General features: G+C 38.8%; 1 protein-coding gene across 1 annotated transcript in view; it reads right to left on the reverse strand.

Annotated features, from left to right (window-relative positions):
* The window catches only part of poc1a (POC1 centriolar protein A), a 62423-nt gene that overhangs the window by 11532 nt on the left and 32154 nt on the right, over nt 1-18737 (reverse strand). The window contains exon 10 of the mRNA XM_008282087.1: nt 3529-3807. Within this exon, the coding sequence (XP_008280309.1) occupies nt 3529-3807 (279 nt within the window). The remainder of the gene's footprint in view (nt 1-3528; nt 3808-18737) is intronic.

Here is an 18737-nt window from a genome sequence, read left to right on the forward strand (position 1 = left end):
ACCAAACCTCTTTGTGCTCTCTCTGCTCATTCAACTCCTCCCGTCTCTCTGGCCTCTTGCCTGCTTCATCTCCTCTGCCTCTTCTTCCTCATTGTACATCTCTCACATCTCTTTCACTACTTCAGAGTGATCTTGTTTCTCTCTTCTGCTGTTTTTCTATCCTCTATTGCACCTCAGTACTGTAAAGTCTTTGCTGGGCCTTGGCAAAAAGAAAGGCTCTAATACATGTAATTTGATCTGGAATCCTTCACTACTACGGTATTCATATGAAAGAAGAAAAAAGTTGTGAATGACTACAGGTATGACTTGAAGTGAACTTGAAAGATCTGACTAAAGAAACAGCACATGTTCTTATCTTATGTTGCTGTACCAATAAAATATGTAATTAATAAGTGAAAAATGTATTTGTTCTAAATTAAAGCTAGCACTAAGAACACCACAATGACAAATAAAGGCAGTGTAACCAACGCCACTCATCTGGTTACGATTCTTTAAACAAGCTTAAGCTGGAAGAATTGTGCAGCTATTACAGGATAACACTGAAGACTGTAAATATACACCTTTAATTAAACACTCCCCATTCAGCATTGGATTAGCATATGATATTAATTCAATAATTTTTTTCCCAGGTCTGGGATAAATAAAGTCAATTGTATTCTATTCTATTCTATTCTATTCTATTAATCCACTGAGCTAAAAACTAATGGGTCGCTCTTCTTCATATCCATCCACCTAGGACAGTTGCACATGTCTTATAACAAAAGCCCTCAATTGGAGGGAAGGATTATGGTTTTTAAATCATCTGGAAAAATCAGGGATGCACAAAATATTGGTGGTTGAAATGTTACTGGCCAATAAAAAAGAACATTTAATTATTGTTATTGTTCTGATAATGGAATTTCAGCTGATAATTACAGCTAATCATGTGAATCATACTGTGAATGAAAAACATCACTGCTTTGAGTGGTGTTTTTAGCCTCTATTTTCTGCTCTCTGTGTTGCTGCCGCGGTTACACAAGGACAGGACTGAGCTCCTCTCGCACAGAGTGGACAGCAGAGTGACATTAGAGCACCGAGGGCACAGTGAAGTGAATGAAACTGATTTCAGGTGACAGTTAATTCAGGGTGACCATGGCTACAAAGTCCAGCTGTACAAACAATTTATCAAACACCTGTTGAACAAAAAGGATGTACTTAAGTTGTAAAAATGTTACATCTTTACCTAATAATTCATACACAACTCTATTTTACTCTTTACTTAGCCATACAGAGTACATTATACAATAGTGAATAGCTATGTGTGATCTAAAAACTAATACTAGTTACATGTAACGGTTGAGATATGTGAACTCTTGTAGACTCTGAGACCAGATCGCCCCCTCTTCTCTCAGCCAGCAATGATTTAGCCAGTTTTATGTTAATAGCATGAAACGTTTTCTAAACAATGAAGCTCAGTACCAATTATTCACCCATGTATTAGTCCATTAAGTATCTCATAGATACACTATACGTGTAATGTATGCGGAGCCATACATGGAACAGATGCCACAACACTACATTTCTTTTATAATCAATGAAAATGGCAAAAATGGCAAAATGCTGCAAACGTAAAAATGGACCAGTCTTCTATTTATATTTTACCACAAGCTGTGCATTTCTCTTTGACACAGAAACAAGTCATGAAGTGTCCATATTTTCTAAAATGAAACTACTGGCATATAGGAAACGACTTAGGAGTCATGATCACCCCATTGGTCTTTATTTGCCAGAACCACCTAACGGTTGCTTCGTAGAGTAGTTCGTAGAGTCCCATGTAGTCTATGACAACTTACCCGTATTATACAAAGAAACTGACGACACAAGAATACCAAAATTAAACCTCACCATCTTGTTTTGCGACAACCCTATGCTTACTTGCATTGTAGGTGTAGCCATAAGAAAGATGCGATCAGCAGCACATCCGCCTCGGAAATGGTCCACATATGTTACATGCTCAGTGTGACCTGAATGTAACCTGTGTGTAACCCCTCACTGGACGTTTTTCCTTCCTATTACTTTTTAACTTTGAACAATGATCAATTCAATTCGGCAAAAAAAAAAAAAAGACAAACTAATGACAGATATTTGAAAGGCCTTTGTTGTAAAGTATCTATACTTTACAGTTCGCAATTTTGCAAATGTAAGCTTGATACTGTTATTATCATATCAGTATGGGCCACAACAAGCACAAATTATTTAAATTCTTTCTCAAGCAGAAAGCATTCTTTCACAACATCTTTCCACTGAGAAGAAAAACAGCAAGTCAGACACATAAAAGAACCGACAGGTGCTTCCAACACCTTGCAATGAGATGTGGTTTCTTGCAGAGTTGCCACTAGCTGCAGCCTCAAGCCTTGCCATGGAGCTGGTCGTTTAAATATAAATCTCAATAGAACAAAAGCACTACTCTTCACACAAACTGAACAGCTACCAACGTTTCATTTCTTCCCGGATAGGTCACTGTGTACAAGGTCTAAGATGTAACTGCGATTTGTCATCAGGTTTTTGCAGGGGGAGCCTCACGTTTCAACATTTATTCCACAAGCATCTCAGGATCCATTACTAATTCCATTTATGTAGCTTTACAAAAACGCACAACATACAAATGGACATAAATTGATATGAAGCAGAGCTCTGGGAGTTTAAACTGGTTGCTGTTGTTTCCTGTTTTTGTTTAAGGATCTATTTTTAGTCCTACAATTTCTGGCTTGGTCTGACTTTAAACTGGGTCTGGACTTTACCAGCCACCAGCACTGAGAACAGAGCTAACCAAACACATCTATCTAAAAAGGAGGATTTCTGTGTAAATGTTTGTACAATGATTTGCGAAAACCAAACCAATATAAAGAGCAGATTACACAACCAGTAACAGTCGCCCTTCTCTGTGCAACTTATTGCTACAGTCAGTCAGCTGTTACATTGGCATGTGGATGAATGAATGCGTATGATGAATATTAGAGGGTTAGTTCACCCGTATTACAAACACAAACTTTTCTCAATTAATCGACTCTCGCCATGCCAGTTGCTTTGTTTATGTTTTGTCTCCATCTTTTCCTCCACATTACACAGGTGGGTAGAATTTAATTCATGCTGCATATAGCGCTAAAATTACATTTTAAAACCTAGCTTTACATAGGCAGTGTCCAAGGTCATGATAATGCACAGATCTCACTGTGGGCAGTCTCCATATATCCCCTCATCTGTAAAGAATGGTTTTAAATGAAATAGTAAAATGTAACTATAAATGTGAGGAATAAAATCCACCATAGACACATACCCATTTAGTATCACTGCACCAGTTTAATAGAGTACTAAACAACACAGAAGAGGTTGTGGGTTTTTTTAATACTTTGGTGTCTGTTTCACTAAAACCATCACCGGCCTGCAGGTTGTAAAGGAAGCTTTTGTTCTGAACAGTGTGGGTGGCAGGCACAGCCAAAGTACAGTACGTGCTGCTGGTCGTGAAAGATTAGATCATCTTTTGCTTACCTGGGTAAGAATATCCAGTTGACCTATGATGTGTTCGAGGGTGTTTGCTAGACCAGGGGGGACCCCTCCATCTGAAGCATGGGATTGTGCCTGTTCCCGACGTGACCGCTGCTGTAAGCTCTGGGCTTGTGTCCGGTGGGTAGCGGAGGAACTGATGCCGGGGTTTTTGTAGGTGTGGGAATGATTCGCTCTGCTGTGGCTGCCACTACGACTGCAGCTCTGAGTGTCGGCAGCACTTTGAGAGTCCTGTCTGTGAAAATGCTCTGGCGGTTCAGAGGTCTGAAAAGAGAGAGGGCAGAGGGTAAAGAGAAACTCTGATGTCTCTGTTGTGCTTTGGTCGACACAGGAGAACCTTTCCATTGCAGACAAGCATATCACCAGTGCATTGTGTCGTGTACACGCTACTTCAGTGTGCTATCAAAAAGAATGTGGCTGAAACAATAAAGCTGGGTTTCATTTGTTCTATCTCTAAACCACATGAAGATTTTTTTAAAGCAGTTTCACATTTAAAACGTATAACTTTTGCTCTGGTCGTTTTCTGGGGGAGAAAGCTTTGAATTAGACCATCGATAAAATTACCAACCGTATAGCAACAATAGTATTAGTATTACATTTCCTTACAATAGAGTTGAGACGTACTCAGCCTATAAAAACATATATTACCAATAATCTGTTTTTATCACTGCTATGACGACCACATTTTATAGACTGAGTGTGCGGTCGATACCACAGAAATTTGTGACCCAAATGTTTTTCTGTCTACAGTAGTGTTCTTGTTCATCCCCCTCTTCTTTTTTTATAAGCTTCACTGTTTTAATTGAGGGTATATGGTCATGTTAAGTTTGATGCACCCTGTAAAATTGTAACTTAGATGTAATAAGATATTAATTTGGGTTTTAATAAGGTATAATAAAAATGTAACAAACTCAGACTGAAAAACTCAAGATTACCTATTAAGTGCTTCGACATACTATAAAAATGTTAAAATACTCCAAATTATTACTAAATAAGTTTTGAGTTGATTCTTCAGAATTTTCCTCCCATCAACAAACTACATTTTGCCACAGAAGTCTCCTGTCAGTCTGCCAGTGTTGTGATGAATTCAGTGAGGCATAAACTCATGAAACACACATCCCACCATCCCCATGTCTCTGTGACAAAAACTGTTCACAAATCTTAAGGTGTCTTCACATTTCTGTCTTTCCACAGAGACCTCTGTTTGATTATGAAGACTGGCTGGTGTGTATGTGTGTGTAATGTCTCTCCTTTTTCTCAGCAAGGGAGACTAACTGTTTTACTCATCACCACACACCAAGAAACCCATTCACACTCATCTAAACACAGCATCAAACTGCGATGTTCCTAAATGAAGCCAGATGAGTGGAGCTGTCAGCTGTCGCCTGGCTTGCCACTTTGGCCACAGACAGAGCTAATGCAAACTGCCACAATAAAATGGGCAGTGGTTCCCTGCAGCCATGCACAAAAGGGTAATATGACTTCATATCTATTCCTGTGTCATCAGTTCTGACAAAAATAAACCAGTACATAACAGAAAACGTCAGTGTCATGGAAAAGAATTGTTTAAAGAGTGACATTGACAGAAAGTGTACTGACATGACAAATTATACAGCGTATAAAATTGTAGACGATGGACATTGCACCACAGAGACATGGAATAAAACAATATAGGCCAGGTCTACTTTGTAAAATAACGCAACATCTGAAAATGATATTACACAGCCAGGATCGATTACAAGCTGAGAAAGAAAATGGCAGAGGAGGATGTTGCAAACTGGTTTGTGTCTCTCCTGGGTTAAATGGTTGAAATACACTGTTGAAAACCTGCAATTGAGTATTTTTATTGTCATTAAGTAACAGCATGTTCAAGTAAAGGTAATTTTATTAATATACCATAAAATCACAGAGACTGTTTTGTATTCATGTTCATGCAAGGTGTCAAAACGTAAGTAAAGTGCATCACCTAGGAGGGGCAATTTCAAACACAGAGGAAACCAACTTATTTCTCAACATCCTGTTTATTGCTCAGAATCAAATGTGCGCACAACAACTTTCATATTTAAGTTTGTGCAGCATAAACTTTGATGTGAGCAGTTGTAGTATATTTAAAATATATTTAAAACAGCAGACCTATTGCTACAGTTTATTTTTGCTGCGGTGCTATAAAATATGAGTATTTGCCTCTCTCTGCCCTGACGCCTGTTGACACCTCTTTCTAGACTTAGCAACTTTTAAAATCCCTTTAACGACATAGCGCCTATTATCAACTTTAGTGGCTTTTTAGTTTGTTTCCCGTTATCAGAGTTGCCAATATTTTTCAGTGAATAAGCTCTCATGAGGATTGTTCAGTGAGTGAGAAGAGAGCAGCAGCACTTTCAGTCGAGTAATCAGTAGCCAGATATAAATGAGAATAAGCTGTAAATGTACCTAATCAACCAACCATTGATTTTGAATGCTGAAGCGTTTAAGAGTTTATCAGAGACCTTTCTAGTGTTTCCTCTTTATTCTTTATACCTCAACAGTCTATACAACAGCCTTCATTAAAAGGTTTTTAAATGAAAAGGTAGATTTAGGTGCTGAAGAGATGGAACATGATTCTTCTGAGAGATATTCCCTCATTTGATGGTGGTGGTGAAGAGCACCGTGTAACATGTGAGTCCAAAATCTAAATTAGGTTGAGATCTGGTGATCTCTTGATTCACATCATTTTTATACTCATCAAACCATTCGGTCCTTTGTGCTCTAAGGATGGAGGTATTGTCCCCCTGTAAAAGACCACTCCTATCAGGATAGAAATGTTTCATCATAAAGATCACTCAGAATACAGTTTGTATTGATTTTTAGTGACCAATCCATCAAAGGCATGGATGATGTGCACACAGACAGCTGTGGACATTTCAGATACATAATTTTTGCTATGCTACTTACTAGTCTGCTTGGAGCACGCTGTTCCATACATACAGTAGATTAGCGTCTGTGTCTTTTGTGCACTACAACTGCTGAGCATACAGTTACTGCCCTTGTGGTGTGGTTGCCACACGGACTGTCTGTGTGGACACATATTTTGGACTGTGGGGGTCGGCACAGTCTTTCACAAACTTGGTCAGATGACCAAATTTATGACACACAGACCCTAGAGCACGAGTGGACATGGACGGTGTAACACTGGCCAAGGGGGCAAGTTGACTTGTCAGTAAAATGCAGCTCACTGCATAATAGAGCGACCGTATCCCTTCACTGTAGAGGTCAAGGGTTATGATTTACTTATGCTGTATGCTTCCTGTGCTTATGCTTTGACAATGGTAAGATGACTAATGAAGTCTGATGTGATTTAGTAATGAGTTTAAGCAATCTTATGCTAATTTCAATTAAAAATAGATTTAAACGCTACCTGTTACAGCCTCAATAAAAGAGAGAGAGAGAGAAAGAGAGAGAGAGAGAGAGAGAGAGAGAGACAGAGAGAGACAGAGAGAGAGAATAGAGTAGTTCTGCTGAGCCTACAAGCTTCACCAAGGCTGGTTTAACTCCTGTTGAGAGAACGCCTTATAGCTTTGTATTAAACAGCTGCTTAAACACACACAGACAAGCACTGGCTACCACGTAAGCACACAGACAAACATGGATGTGGACAAATGCACATCCATGTGACTCACACACTCACACACAGGGTATTGTCTGGCTAAATCCAAGGGGGTCTGCTAAGTATTTCTCAAAAACAACATAAAAAAAAAAGACTGATAAGAATATAAATACTCTGCATACAAGGCACTGCTTCAAAAAAGTGAAACATTTATTGTAGTTTCTTTAACAAGATAATATTTAAAATGCAATGTCATAAACACCAGACATACTATTTCTAACAATTTTTCCTTTTTAAAGGTTTTTCATTTTCTACGCTCATAAAGTTATTTCAAAATATTTACGCAAATTGCCTGTTCATGAGTTTTTCTATTGCATGCTTAAAATCAAAATGTTGCTTGAACAGACTAAATTATGTCATTATGACTAATTTGTATCATATTTATTTCATGGCAAAACTTTGTTGCAGTAAAAGGGTTTATATAGTCAACTTGTGTGGACAATGTGATGCGTACATAGCAACGTTGATGCTTAAACAATATATTGTTCTGCAAATCTGACATGTCCAGTACCACCAAAGTCTAATGTGGGGAAAACCCTGTTACGCACAAGTGTAAACGTGCACGTGCTAACTTGCACGCACACACAGTAACCACACTTCTAATGAATCACCTGGAGTGGAAAAACCAACAGTGGAAAATTTCCTGAGGCCCAAATTAAACTCTTCGTCTGACACAGTCAGTCATCGATAAACCCTGCAAGCTGCATACAAAACCATTTATCACACTAGACGAGCACACACACATTCACACACAGAGCAGGTTCTCTGTATATATAGTGTGTAATGCTGGTGCACCTTGGGAGCAGCTCTATAAATTTCACTGTACTTGTATAATGACAATAAAGACTTTCTATTCTATTCTATTCTATTCTATTCTATTCTATTCTATTCTATTCATGTCAAGTGTGAAACTGAAACGTTGTCTTTCTACATCAGCAGTCAGTCTTCAGTCTTAATGGGATGATATTCAGTTAAAACAGCCAAATGTTAGTAACTGAACACGATTGAAGACAATTAAAACTAACTGGCAGTGAAAGGCTTCACTTACACAAAAGGATAAGAGTGATCGCTGCAGGGTTTTACTACCTGAATAACCCAAATATAAGACACTTTTTTTTTTTTGGAAATGAGGTTTGCAAAAGTGGAGGTCATCCTATATTTAAGGACAAGGCACTTATGTTTTCACAACATCAGGTATCACTTATTAAATGAAGAGAGTACCAGTGTAGCAGAGAGTGGCATTATGGGTTGTTTGTGGAATTAATGCTGTTGGGCAGGCACGTGTTTTCAATGCATTAATAGTTAGTTTTTCAGTCAGTCAGTCAGTCCTTAAAGTGTCTCATTAGTTCAGTCTAACGTGCAGCAGTTTCTGAAGGTTTGGATAATGTGCTTCACTGCCACAGACAAAATAAATGCATGAAGATTGAAAATGTCTCTTTACTGCAGAGTGAAAGTCTGACAACAATGAGCGCCAAAAGACATTTACAAAAATGCTAACTGTTGGAGAAAATGATTCTGACCCCCTGACACAAAACAGTGCGAGCAATCGACGAGAGCTATAAATGTGTTTTTATGCATAAATTTCATGTTTCGCACATACAAGAGAATAAGTTTCAGCGATGACAGCTCTCTTCTCCTTGTTAATGGTATCTCAGGGAAACAGCTGAACAAACCCCTTTTTCCAACATAATCGAGCCGATGTGGTAACTGATACATGGGACACTCAAATGTGAAAAATCTCAGAATGCCAAACTCTAACAATACAAGGCCAGTAGTGACATACTGACCCCTAAAGCACCAAGCTTACTGGATAACTTGCTCTCATAACATGCATTTATTTGATCCCATTCCAACTGTTCCTTTTCGGCTGCCATACCACTACTTCTCAAAAGGCAGCTGCCACATGTTTGACTAAGTCCTCCAAAAGGTCCTAATCTATTTACACAGGATTTCCACTAAATGAAGAAACCAGTTTAAGATTCTTGCGATTCTTGTTTAAGTGGGGGAAAAAAAGCTGTACTTTTGAGGTGGTAGCAGCTATACTTTGGAAGTTTCTCCCACTGGACGTAAGATGTGAGAACACCTTCAAAAAGTAGCCCACTTGTTTAGAATTGCTTTTGTCTGGCTTTTAGTATCTTACTTTACAGCATGTATATTCTCTGCTGCTCTATCTTTTATTTGCTTTTTTTTCGTCTTTATTGTAAAACATTTTGTGATATCTGCTGTGGAAAGGTGCTATAAAAATAAGCTTCCTTAGTAACAGCAAACATGTTCCAGGCTTAAATCTCCCTGTAAACCTTCCAAGGGTGCTGCGGTGTATCTGGCCCTGCATGACTTTCAGTATTCAGCTGAGTTTTATGTGTGAATAAACGTCAGTGACTGCCAGAATTTCCAGTCATGCCATTTACGTAATCTATATGTATTCAGCTGTAGATGATTGAATACAGACCTCCTAACAGCGACACTCTGACTTGACAAACGCAGGTGTAACTCATAACGTTAATGATGGCTGCATTTTTTGCAGCTGAGCCAGTGCGAGAGCTCTGAAGTTCTGCATATGGCTTACTGGCACATCTTAATGTAACGAGCCATCATTAATGTCATTATTGTTATTATTATTATTAGTTACACCTGTGACTCGACAAGTCAAAATGACTGCTATTAGAAAGGTATATTGAGCATACTGCTGACGAAGGAACTCTAATCTTCTCCACTGCTATTGGATTTCTTCTTTCTTAACATTAGTACAAAATACTGCGAATGAGAAGAGAAACTCACACCAAAAGCTGAACAGTGACTTTTATTACTAGATGTTCCCCTTTGGGCTGAATATTTTTATATCTAAACCCCAAGTTAAAAAACTTAGAAAAAATATTCAAGCTGCAAGAGCAGTGATTTTTAATTAGAACTTAATCAAAAATAATCAAAAGCATCTTAACCTGTAGCAGGTGAAAATTTTATTTACAGTGACGACATTTGCTGGTAAATTTAATTACTTGTAGAAAATTAGCTGTTAATTCCATGAGCCGGCAGAACAACACAAAAAACACTCTGACACAGGAGGAAAAGCACAGGTGTAAATAATTAAAATGAATAATGTCTGTGGTCCGTGTAGCTGCTTCAGTTTCATGGTCCTGGTATTGTACATGCTGGCTCACTGACACACTGTCTGACTTACTTTGACATTTAAATACACAGAAGCCATTGTTACTGTTATCAGTAACATTTACGCATGGCCAACTATGGAAAGTCTCAAATCTCTCTGTGCAGAAAAATGCCTGTAATAATCTCTCTGCATTCCTTCAATTTTTGATATGTAGGATAAGAGCTGTTATGAATGCATTTATAAAGACTAACAGAGTGTCAGACGGAGTAGTTTTCTATATAAATGCTGCAGGCGATCGCGACATATAAAACAGCTCTTGGAAAACTATGTTTAAGCACTTAACAACTGTTTTGAGCTCATCACTTTAAAGCTCTGAAATGTGCAGCAGTCTGTCCTGTCCATCTGAAGTTAGCTCGAACAGGTACAGTACAGAGCTGTCAGCAGCAGCATTAGGGGTTGTCAGTGTGGTGTCACAACATTTTCAGACATAACTTAACAGTAATTTGCTATCATTAACATAAATGGAGATCTATGTAGCTGCTACTAATGTAGATGTGACACTTTTGAATTTCATTTATGTATTTTTAGACCTACAGACTTTAACTTTATTACTGTATCTGAAGTTTGTGACCATATTTTGTACATTCCTATCAGCTTAAAAACTAAGGATGCTACCAGTTAATTGAGCTGAAAATATACGGAATTAATCTCTAATACCAATTGGTTATAAATGAATGAATGAATGAATGAATGAATGAATGAATGAATGAATGAATGAATGAATCAATCAATCAATCAATCAATCAATCAATCAATCAATCAATCAATCAATCATTATTAGACATTATTCTCAAACTGCTTCTCATTTAAACTCCATTTAAGAATCACTGGAAACAGGATAATGTGATGTTGCACTGGCTTCATGTCGCACTCCTTACCCATCGGAAGAAGAAAAACATAATGAACAAGAACATGGGCCCAGGCTTTCAATGTGTTGACACCAGCTGTCGCTTCTAAACAGGCCTAGGAGTTTTAATTGAGTGTTTAAGGTTAATGTCTGTTTTTACTGTAAATTAATGGCAATCAGTCAGGCAGCCCTTTTCCTTTACAGTCCTTACCTCGTACAGATGGCATAGCTGACAATAACAAGTATCCTTGAAGTGCCACAGAGGAAGTTGTTTTTTCTTAGGGGTCTACCGATATGTTTTTCAGAGCTAATACCCATGCAGATTATTAGAAATGAAAGTGGCCAGTAACTGATATTTGGAACCAATATACACTAGCAGTTCAAATTAAAATAACACAAACTCAACAACATGTATCCTTGAGATAAGTTGCTACACTATGACATTTAGCCAATCAGCCATGGGTCCTGAGATCACATAGTAGAGGCTACATCAGACCAAAAGTAGTCTTGCCTAGCCAGACCAATCACCACACAGCTGTGACAATGTTAGCGAGTGGTCTGTCTGCACCTGATTAACGTTCTGTTATAAGAGGGAAAATCCTCTGGCTTGTGTGCATTTAAAAAAAAGAAGGAAAAAAAAGATCACAACCGTTCGGGCGGTTCTAAGCCCCGGATGCAGTTGTGGTGCCCCTGCAAAATAGTGATGGGAGATGTGTTTGGGTGGTACATTTGCACGCAGAGAGGCAAGCACAGTCATTAAAACTGCTAAATCACAAAAAAAACCAACAAAAAAACCCCAAAACAAAACAAAACAAGAAGGGCTGCCTTATTGCTTGCTCTAAATGTTTTGGTAAACTTGCCATTTTCAGTGTGTATGTTACCAGCTTTAAGGTTGTGGTTGTTTCCTGTAGCAAAGGGGATTTTAAAATCTGTAACACATGGGAGGAAAAAGCCACATTAAATGTGTGGGTTAATATCTGCTGTCTATATCCAATAAGTCAGACTGTGGTAAAAGTAAAAGTAAAAAGCAAAAGTAGTGGATTTTTTAAATTACATTTTTTGGGGTGAATTGGATTAAAAACAAACAAAAAAAACAATACAGTTAATTGTAAAATGCTGAAAATTGGATCCAGTATTACTTATGTAAAGTGTAAACAACAACCTCCGAGCAAGTGAGACGTGAGTGTTAGCATATCAGACTTCCCTGTCTGATCGGTATGTGCATGTCACAATGTAACAGTAAGTTGTAGGCAAATATTTTCGCCAGCTGCTGACATCTCAGTTAATTAGAGTGAAGTAAACATTCTATGACAAACTGCCAGTGATGCTTTTGATGAATGAAGCTCGTGATGTGACTCAGCTCTGACTTATGCTTCCGGACTCCACTATAATTTATGGATTCGACAAGGGAGGGTGTTTCTCACTCTCATTTTCCGTTTCTCTCCGACTGCTTTTCTCACGCTTTCCTTCTCCTGCCACTGTTAGTCTGCTGTGTGTTTCCTGCTTCTTCCCATTTCTTCCAAACCCTATCTGTCCCCCCCCCCCATTTCTGTCTTTCATGTAACAAGAATGAACAGGTATTTGTTAATGGCTCTCACATTTTCCCTTGTTATAACTGTCTTGCTGTATTGTCTCCAGTGTGCTTCTGTTGCTCACGTGCTCACCCTGCTTTCCCACTTTCCCTACCTTTCAGTCTCCCTCTCCCTGCTCCTCGCTGATGCTCTCTCGCTCCACTAGACCATTAGACTCTGTTTGACTCCACTGCTATCCTGTCTTCAACACTCCCTTGTCACACCCCCTGCGTTTCTCTTTATCCCCTGCTGTCAAATGCATTCAACTCCCGCTGTCAGAACAATACCACCTGCCTTCCTATAGCAGTACCTTAAAGATGCACACACACACGACCATCAACGCTGAAACATTTGTGATTGTTGGATATTAAACAAAACCACTGATGTTTAACCGTTTCAAAGTTGTTGTTTTTTTTTTTTTAAACTGTGATTAAATACGGTAAGGGAGATAAAAGTTCATACAGCTACTGCAGTCTTGGAACCCCCTCCCCACTCTCTCTCCACTCCACACTCTAAAGCTGAGCAGAGCAGTGCAGTGGTTTGTGTGTGTTGAGCTGTGAAGGGAAGCCTGCTGTGAGTGTGCAGCTCGTCTGTCGGTGCACGTGAGCAGGAGAAAGACCCAGATGTGAAGCTAGAGACAGAAAGAAGGGGGAGGGGGTGCGGGATGGATGGAGGGATTAGGGCGGATGTGATCAGAGAGAGCTGATCTGCCTGTCAGCGGCGGTTGGAACTCACGCACATACACACACACACACCGACGCATACATTGATGCATCTATGCGCACACAACAAAACAGCAGCAAATTAAGATTTGCTCAGCTGTGTTGAGCAGAGAGAGACAACCTGACTGAACCACACACACTCTCAATCTTGACCTGCAGGGATCTTGTTTTAAAGCTGGCTTATTGTGCTCAGCAAAACAGGCCTACATGTTCCTGGTATAGTGCCTATTGCTGGCAAATTATCATGGAGCCACACATCCAAGTACATTAAAGGATAAGCATATCAAATTAGCTATTTATGAAATCCCTGTGGATTTGATTCTGAGAGGGTAGCAGGCATGGGTGGCCTTTGCCTCTGTATGAGTAAACATAGCATTACTGTCTCATTAGTCAATTTCTTCCTGGTGAACTGAATTATTGACAAAGGCAGGATTGTGTAATACAGGATATTTGGCAAAGCTAGAAGGGATGTTTTTATAACCCAGGTGATATTGGACAATTTAAACACAGGCTACAATCATCTTATAAAAGGAATTTGTTGATTTGGTCTTTTGAAAGGTTTAAATATGATCCTGAGGGGGTTTGACGATATTCTAAGCTAAATATGTGTCTACCTCTTTTATTCTTCTTCAGCCAGTGAAAGTGACAACATTCAGTCATTCAGACATCGGTAACTTTCATGTTCATGTTCCTCACAGCTTAATTCAGTTGTGATTTTTACGCTCAAATTGTGTATTTTACTGTTTATGATGTTCTTAGATGCTGCTTTAGATAAAAAAATATCCTTCAATATTGAAGCTAGACTCAGGTGCTAGTTTATGAAGTATGCCAGGTCCTGCTTCTACTATTCTGTCAATCCCATTTCTACCAGCTCCATTAGGCACCACGGCAGCTATTTAGTTTGCTACTTGTTTTGTCAGAGTAGTCACTGCTAGTCTATGTAAGAAATATAGTTCAATGATTGTACCTCATGACATAGTTGATTAGCAACAACATTAAAACTAGCTGTTTAATATTGTATTGTGCTGACCCATTGAGGGAATGACTCAAAACTACTGGGAGTGTCCTGTGGTATCAGGCACCAAGACGTTAACAGCAGAGCCTTTACATCCAGGAAGTGACAAGGTGAGGCATCAGTGGATTGGATTTGTTTTTCAAGGACATTCCAAGACGCTTGATCAGATTGAGATCTGGAATAGTTCTAGGCAAAGTCATTACCTTCAACTCTTTGTCATGTTCCTGAAACTATTCCTGGAATATTTCTTTAGTGTGGCAGGGCACATTATCCTGCTGAAAGGCTCCACTACCGTCAGAGAATCTCGTTGCCACTAAGGGGTGCATATGTTCTGTAGCAGTGTTTAGGTAGGTGGTACAAATGTGACGCACGTTAAGTTTTGACATCTTTATCATAGTTAGCATTAAGGTTTTGAGCAATTTGTGCTACAGGGATCTGAGCTCATTGTCCAGTCTTTGCTCCCCGTGACTATCAGTGAACGTTGGACCTCTGTTACCCTGTCTCCAGTTCACTGGTTGTCCTTTCTTGGACCCTTTTTTGTGGGTAAAAACCACTGCATTCAGGGAACACTTCACAAGACCTGTTGTTTTGGAGAGTCATAACAATTTGTCCTCTGTTCAAGTTGGCTAGTTGCTTGCACTTGCCCCTTTTCCCCAATGTTAATGACTTCCCAGGTCAGTGGTTTTAATGTTGTGGCAATTCTGTGTATAATGTAGTTCTTTTCAAGGATATAAAGATTTTCAGACATGTGACTTTAGTTTCTAATTATATGACTACAGTTTTCTGAAGATGAGCCTAAAAAGGCCCGTCATAGTCACATTCTGTGCATCTCTTTAATTAGGCTGCCGTCAGGTATTTGGATTTATGACTGGCAGTTGTTCCACAACTTCTGCCATGGCCGCTTTCAGCCAGAGAACATCCTGTTTTCTAAATTCTGCTTCTCTGAAAATAAATCAATTTATGAAAGCACATTAGATCCACCTTTCCTATATAAGAGTATCGCTCTCCGTTTTCTCAGCCTTTAAACTCAAAAAGTCTTTGAATACTCTTTCCAAGTATGAAGCAAATGATCACAGTCAGGCGAGCAGGTGACATTTTTTTTTCTTCTCTGCTTCCTCTCAGGCGACACGTGGGTGAGACTTGCAGCAGTATATGAGAGATAAAAGGGCTTGTATTAATAATAAATTATGAATGGCTAAATTATACATGAAAAGGAAAATCTAGGAAGCTTTCAATTGCAGGTGCTGCTCCCAGCATTACTTTAACTGTAACAACTGACAGATGACAATCTGTAAACAGAGATGAAAGAAATGTCAGTGCCAGGAATTAACTTAATGAGGTTAGTGTGTGTGTGTGTGTGTGTGTGTGTGTGTGTGTGTGTGTGTGTGTGTGGATGAGAGAGAGAAAAGACCACTGTAGATAAAATCTTAAGCTGAAACTAGCAAAAATTGTATTGAGAGTGTGTCTAAAGAGTAAAAGTGTGCCATAATTGTTTTTTAATGACTTTATGTTTCAATTAACTTTGCAAAAACAAAAAAAAAGTCTAGGTTTACAACAGCATTAGTAAAATGTTTAACAAAAACTAAAAAAAAAAAAAGCTAACGTTAACCAAGTGTGGTTTCAGAGGGGTCTCTGTCTCATCCATCAGTCAAGTATGATGTGCAGCCGACCTAATCAGTACGACCAGAACCACTGCAGAAAATGAATGAATCTCAGTTTGAAACTGATTTAGTTGTGAAGAGCTTCATTTGCATTTTTTTTTCTTTTGGATATGCTCACCCGTTGAACTAGTTTGCATACATTTCATCCATGTTTCTGTCATTATAATCACAAGCATTTTGATATAACTATGGTTACTGTAATATTTACAACAGCTGTAGTTATAAAATGACGTGCACAAGCAGTTGCAGGTGCAATAAACAACAAAATATACAATGCTGCACTCCTATGTTTACTTTTCATACTCAAGGCAAAACAAACAACAACAAAGCAAACCAGATGATAAATAAATAAACAATATTATTGCGTCTGCCTCTGCTGACACTGTAAAAATAGTCAGGTGGCAGGCACTGCAAAAAGCATCCACCTCAACCACCCGCTTAGTCTTGGATTCTGCAAGTTTTAATTTTCTTAAAACAGGACACTTGTGGTCAGTGAAGCTTTTCTAACTCCAGGAAATGTCTAGACATGAGTGTCAATTGCTTGAAATAAGATGTGATTAACTTCCACACTGACCTCCATAAAAACACAGTCTCAACACATCTGATACTGACAGAACTGTGCAATTAAGTTAGAAGAAAACCTGACCTTGGTCTTATTTTCATAACCGTGGCTTTTTTTATTCATGTCAAATGTACTCACACTAAATTCTTAGATAAAATTTAATTTTATTACATAATTTGATGCATTGTGGTTACTTTCAGTTGGACTTAGAGGCAAGCTGTGAAATGATTTTTCTGTCCACCACCGGGATACTAAGGGAAATTATCTTTAACTTGAGATTTTTCCACATATGTTCTTGTCAATATACAGTGCTAAAGACTGAGGGGAAAATAAAAGGGTATCAACCGTCATGCCTAAGAGCTGCATGAGTTGGGTGAAACTGCCCAGACAACAACCAAAGCTCTCTGGGTGGCTCTCACATGTTTTTAGATTTAGATTCTGCAACTGTCAAAACACAGACTGCACTTGTTTGGTTGATAAGGAATAAATCAAATACATCAAATTGAGTAAAAATACATCCTCAATCATTGAACATGTGTCTTGTGAATGCACATCTTTTTTTTTTTTTTAGCAGACGGAGAGCCAACACAAACCCCAGAGTCTGGCTGCAGTCATTTCTTAATCAAGCAGATTGCTTTTCCATTAATGCTGAAGCTTCAGACAGCTGTATTTGAAAAACAATATTTCCCAGTGAAAGGGTTCAGCGAGGTTATACAAGAACAGGAGTTCTCAGAAGAAGAAAATATGTTTCATACATCGAGCTAATCGTCTCTCTCCACACGGTCCAGCTGCCCATTTTCTAATCACCCTTTCAGGCACATCTGTAATAACGGCTGTCAAGTGGAAGAGCTATTAAAATCAATTTACAATCTCACAGCACAGAAAAAGACAGTCAGTCAGAGAAAAGGAAAAAGAAGCTCTGAAGGCCGCATGAATGAAGAAAGCGGGAGAGGACAGTAAAGCTATGTATTCACACTTTCCATTGAAACAAAATAATCACCTTCACATTGCTGCTTAAACACTTAAAATACTCTTCACCATAATCGAGCCAAAACTGATAGATGCAGTTGTAGCTTCGGTCACAAGCGGACACACGACTTTTGGGATCATACCTCCGTTTTTGTTACCGTGGAGATTGCTGTGGAAATTGTACTCACTTCTTGAGTTTGTCTTGCAACCTGCGTACAAGGTATGCACTCACCACTTATGAAGAGAATGAAACGCACGGAGAAAGTCACACTTGCCTCACACGCTCTTGATGATGTATTGACGGCATACATCAGTTTGGCATGATTTCAAAAAACAAAACAAAACTAAAGCTAAAAACAAAACAGAGACACTTCAGTGATCAGGTGATAGGCTGTCTTGTAAATTCTGTTAACACACTGACAGGGTTTGAGCTTAAGGACGTCCCGTTATCCCGTGGAGATACAAAACAAAAAAAAAAAACAGATCTAGGACAATACAAATTCAGGACAAAAGTTAAGACTTTATAACAAATGATGATGAAAACAGATATGAATTCATGTTTTGTGTAGCACCCACAAAGATCCAGACAACTTGGCGGTGACAGCTCGCCTGCAGTGTCACTGTCACCCGGTACTGATGCCGGCCAGCAGCACCTCCAGTGAGTCGACCCGTTCCTCCAACGGAGACACTTCCTTTTTTTTTTTTTTTTTTTTTTACACATTCGCTAATGATTACCTCTAAAAAAAAAACAAACTTACTGTTATGTCCCAATTTAGTCATTACACAGCCATTAATGTCTAAACTGCTGGCAACAAAAGTGAGTACAGCCCTAAGTGAAAATGTCCAAATTGGGCCCAATTAGCCATTTTCCGTCCCAGTGATATGTGACTCGTTAGTGTTACAAGGTCTCAAGTGTGAATGAGGAGCAGTGTGTTGAATTTAGTGTTATCACTGGTGGTCACTGGAAGTTCAACATGACACCTCATGGCAAAGAACTCTCTGAGGATCAGAAAAAAATGAATTGTTGCTCTACATAAT

This window comes from Stegastes partitus, unplaced genomic scaffold (genome assembly GCF_000690725.1).
Source record: "Stegastes partitus isolate 25-593 unplaced genomic scaffold, Stegastes_partitus-1.0.2 Scaffold257, whole genome shotgun sequence".
In the NCBI taxonomy this organism is placed as follows: domain Eukaryota; kingdom Metazoa; phylum Chordata; class Actinopteri; family Pomacentridae; genus Stegastes; species Stegastes partitus.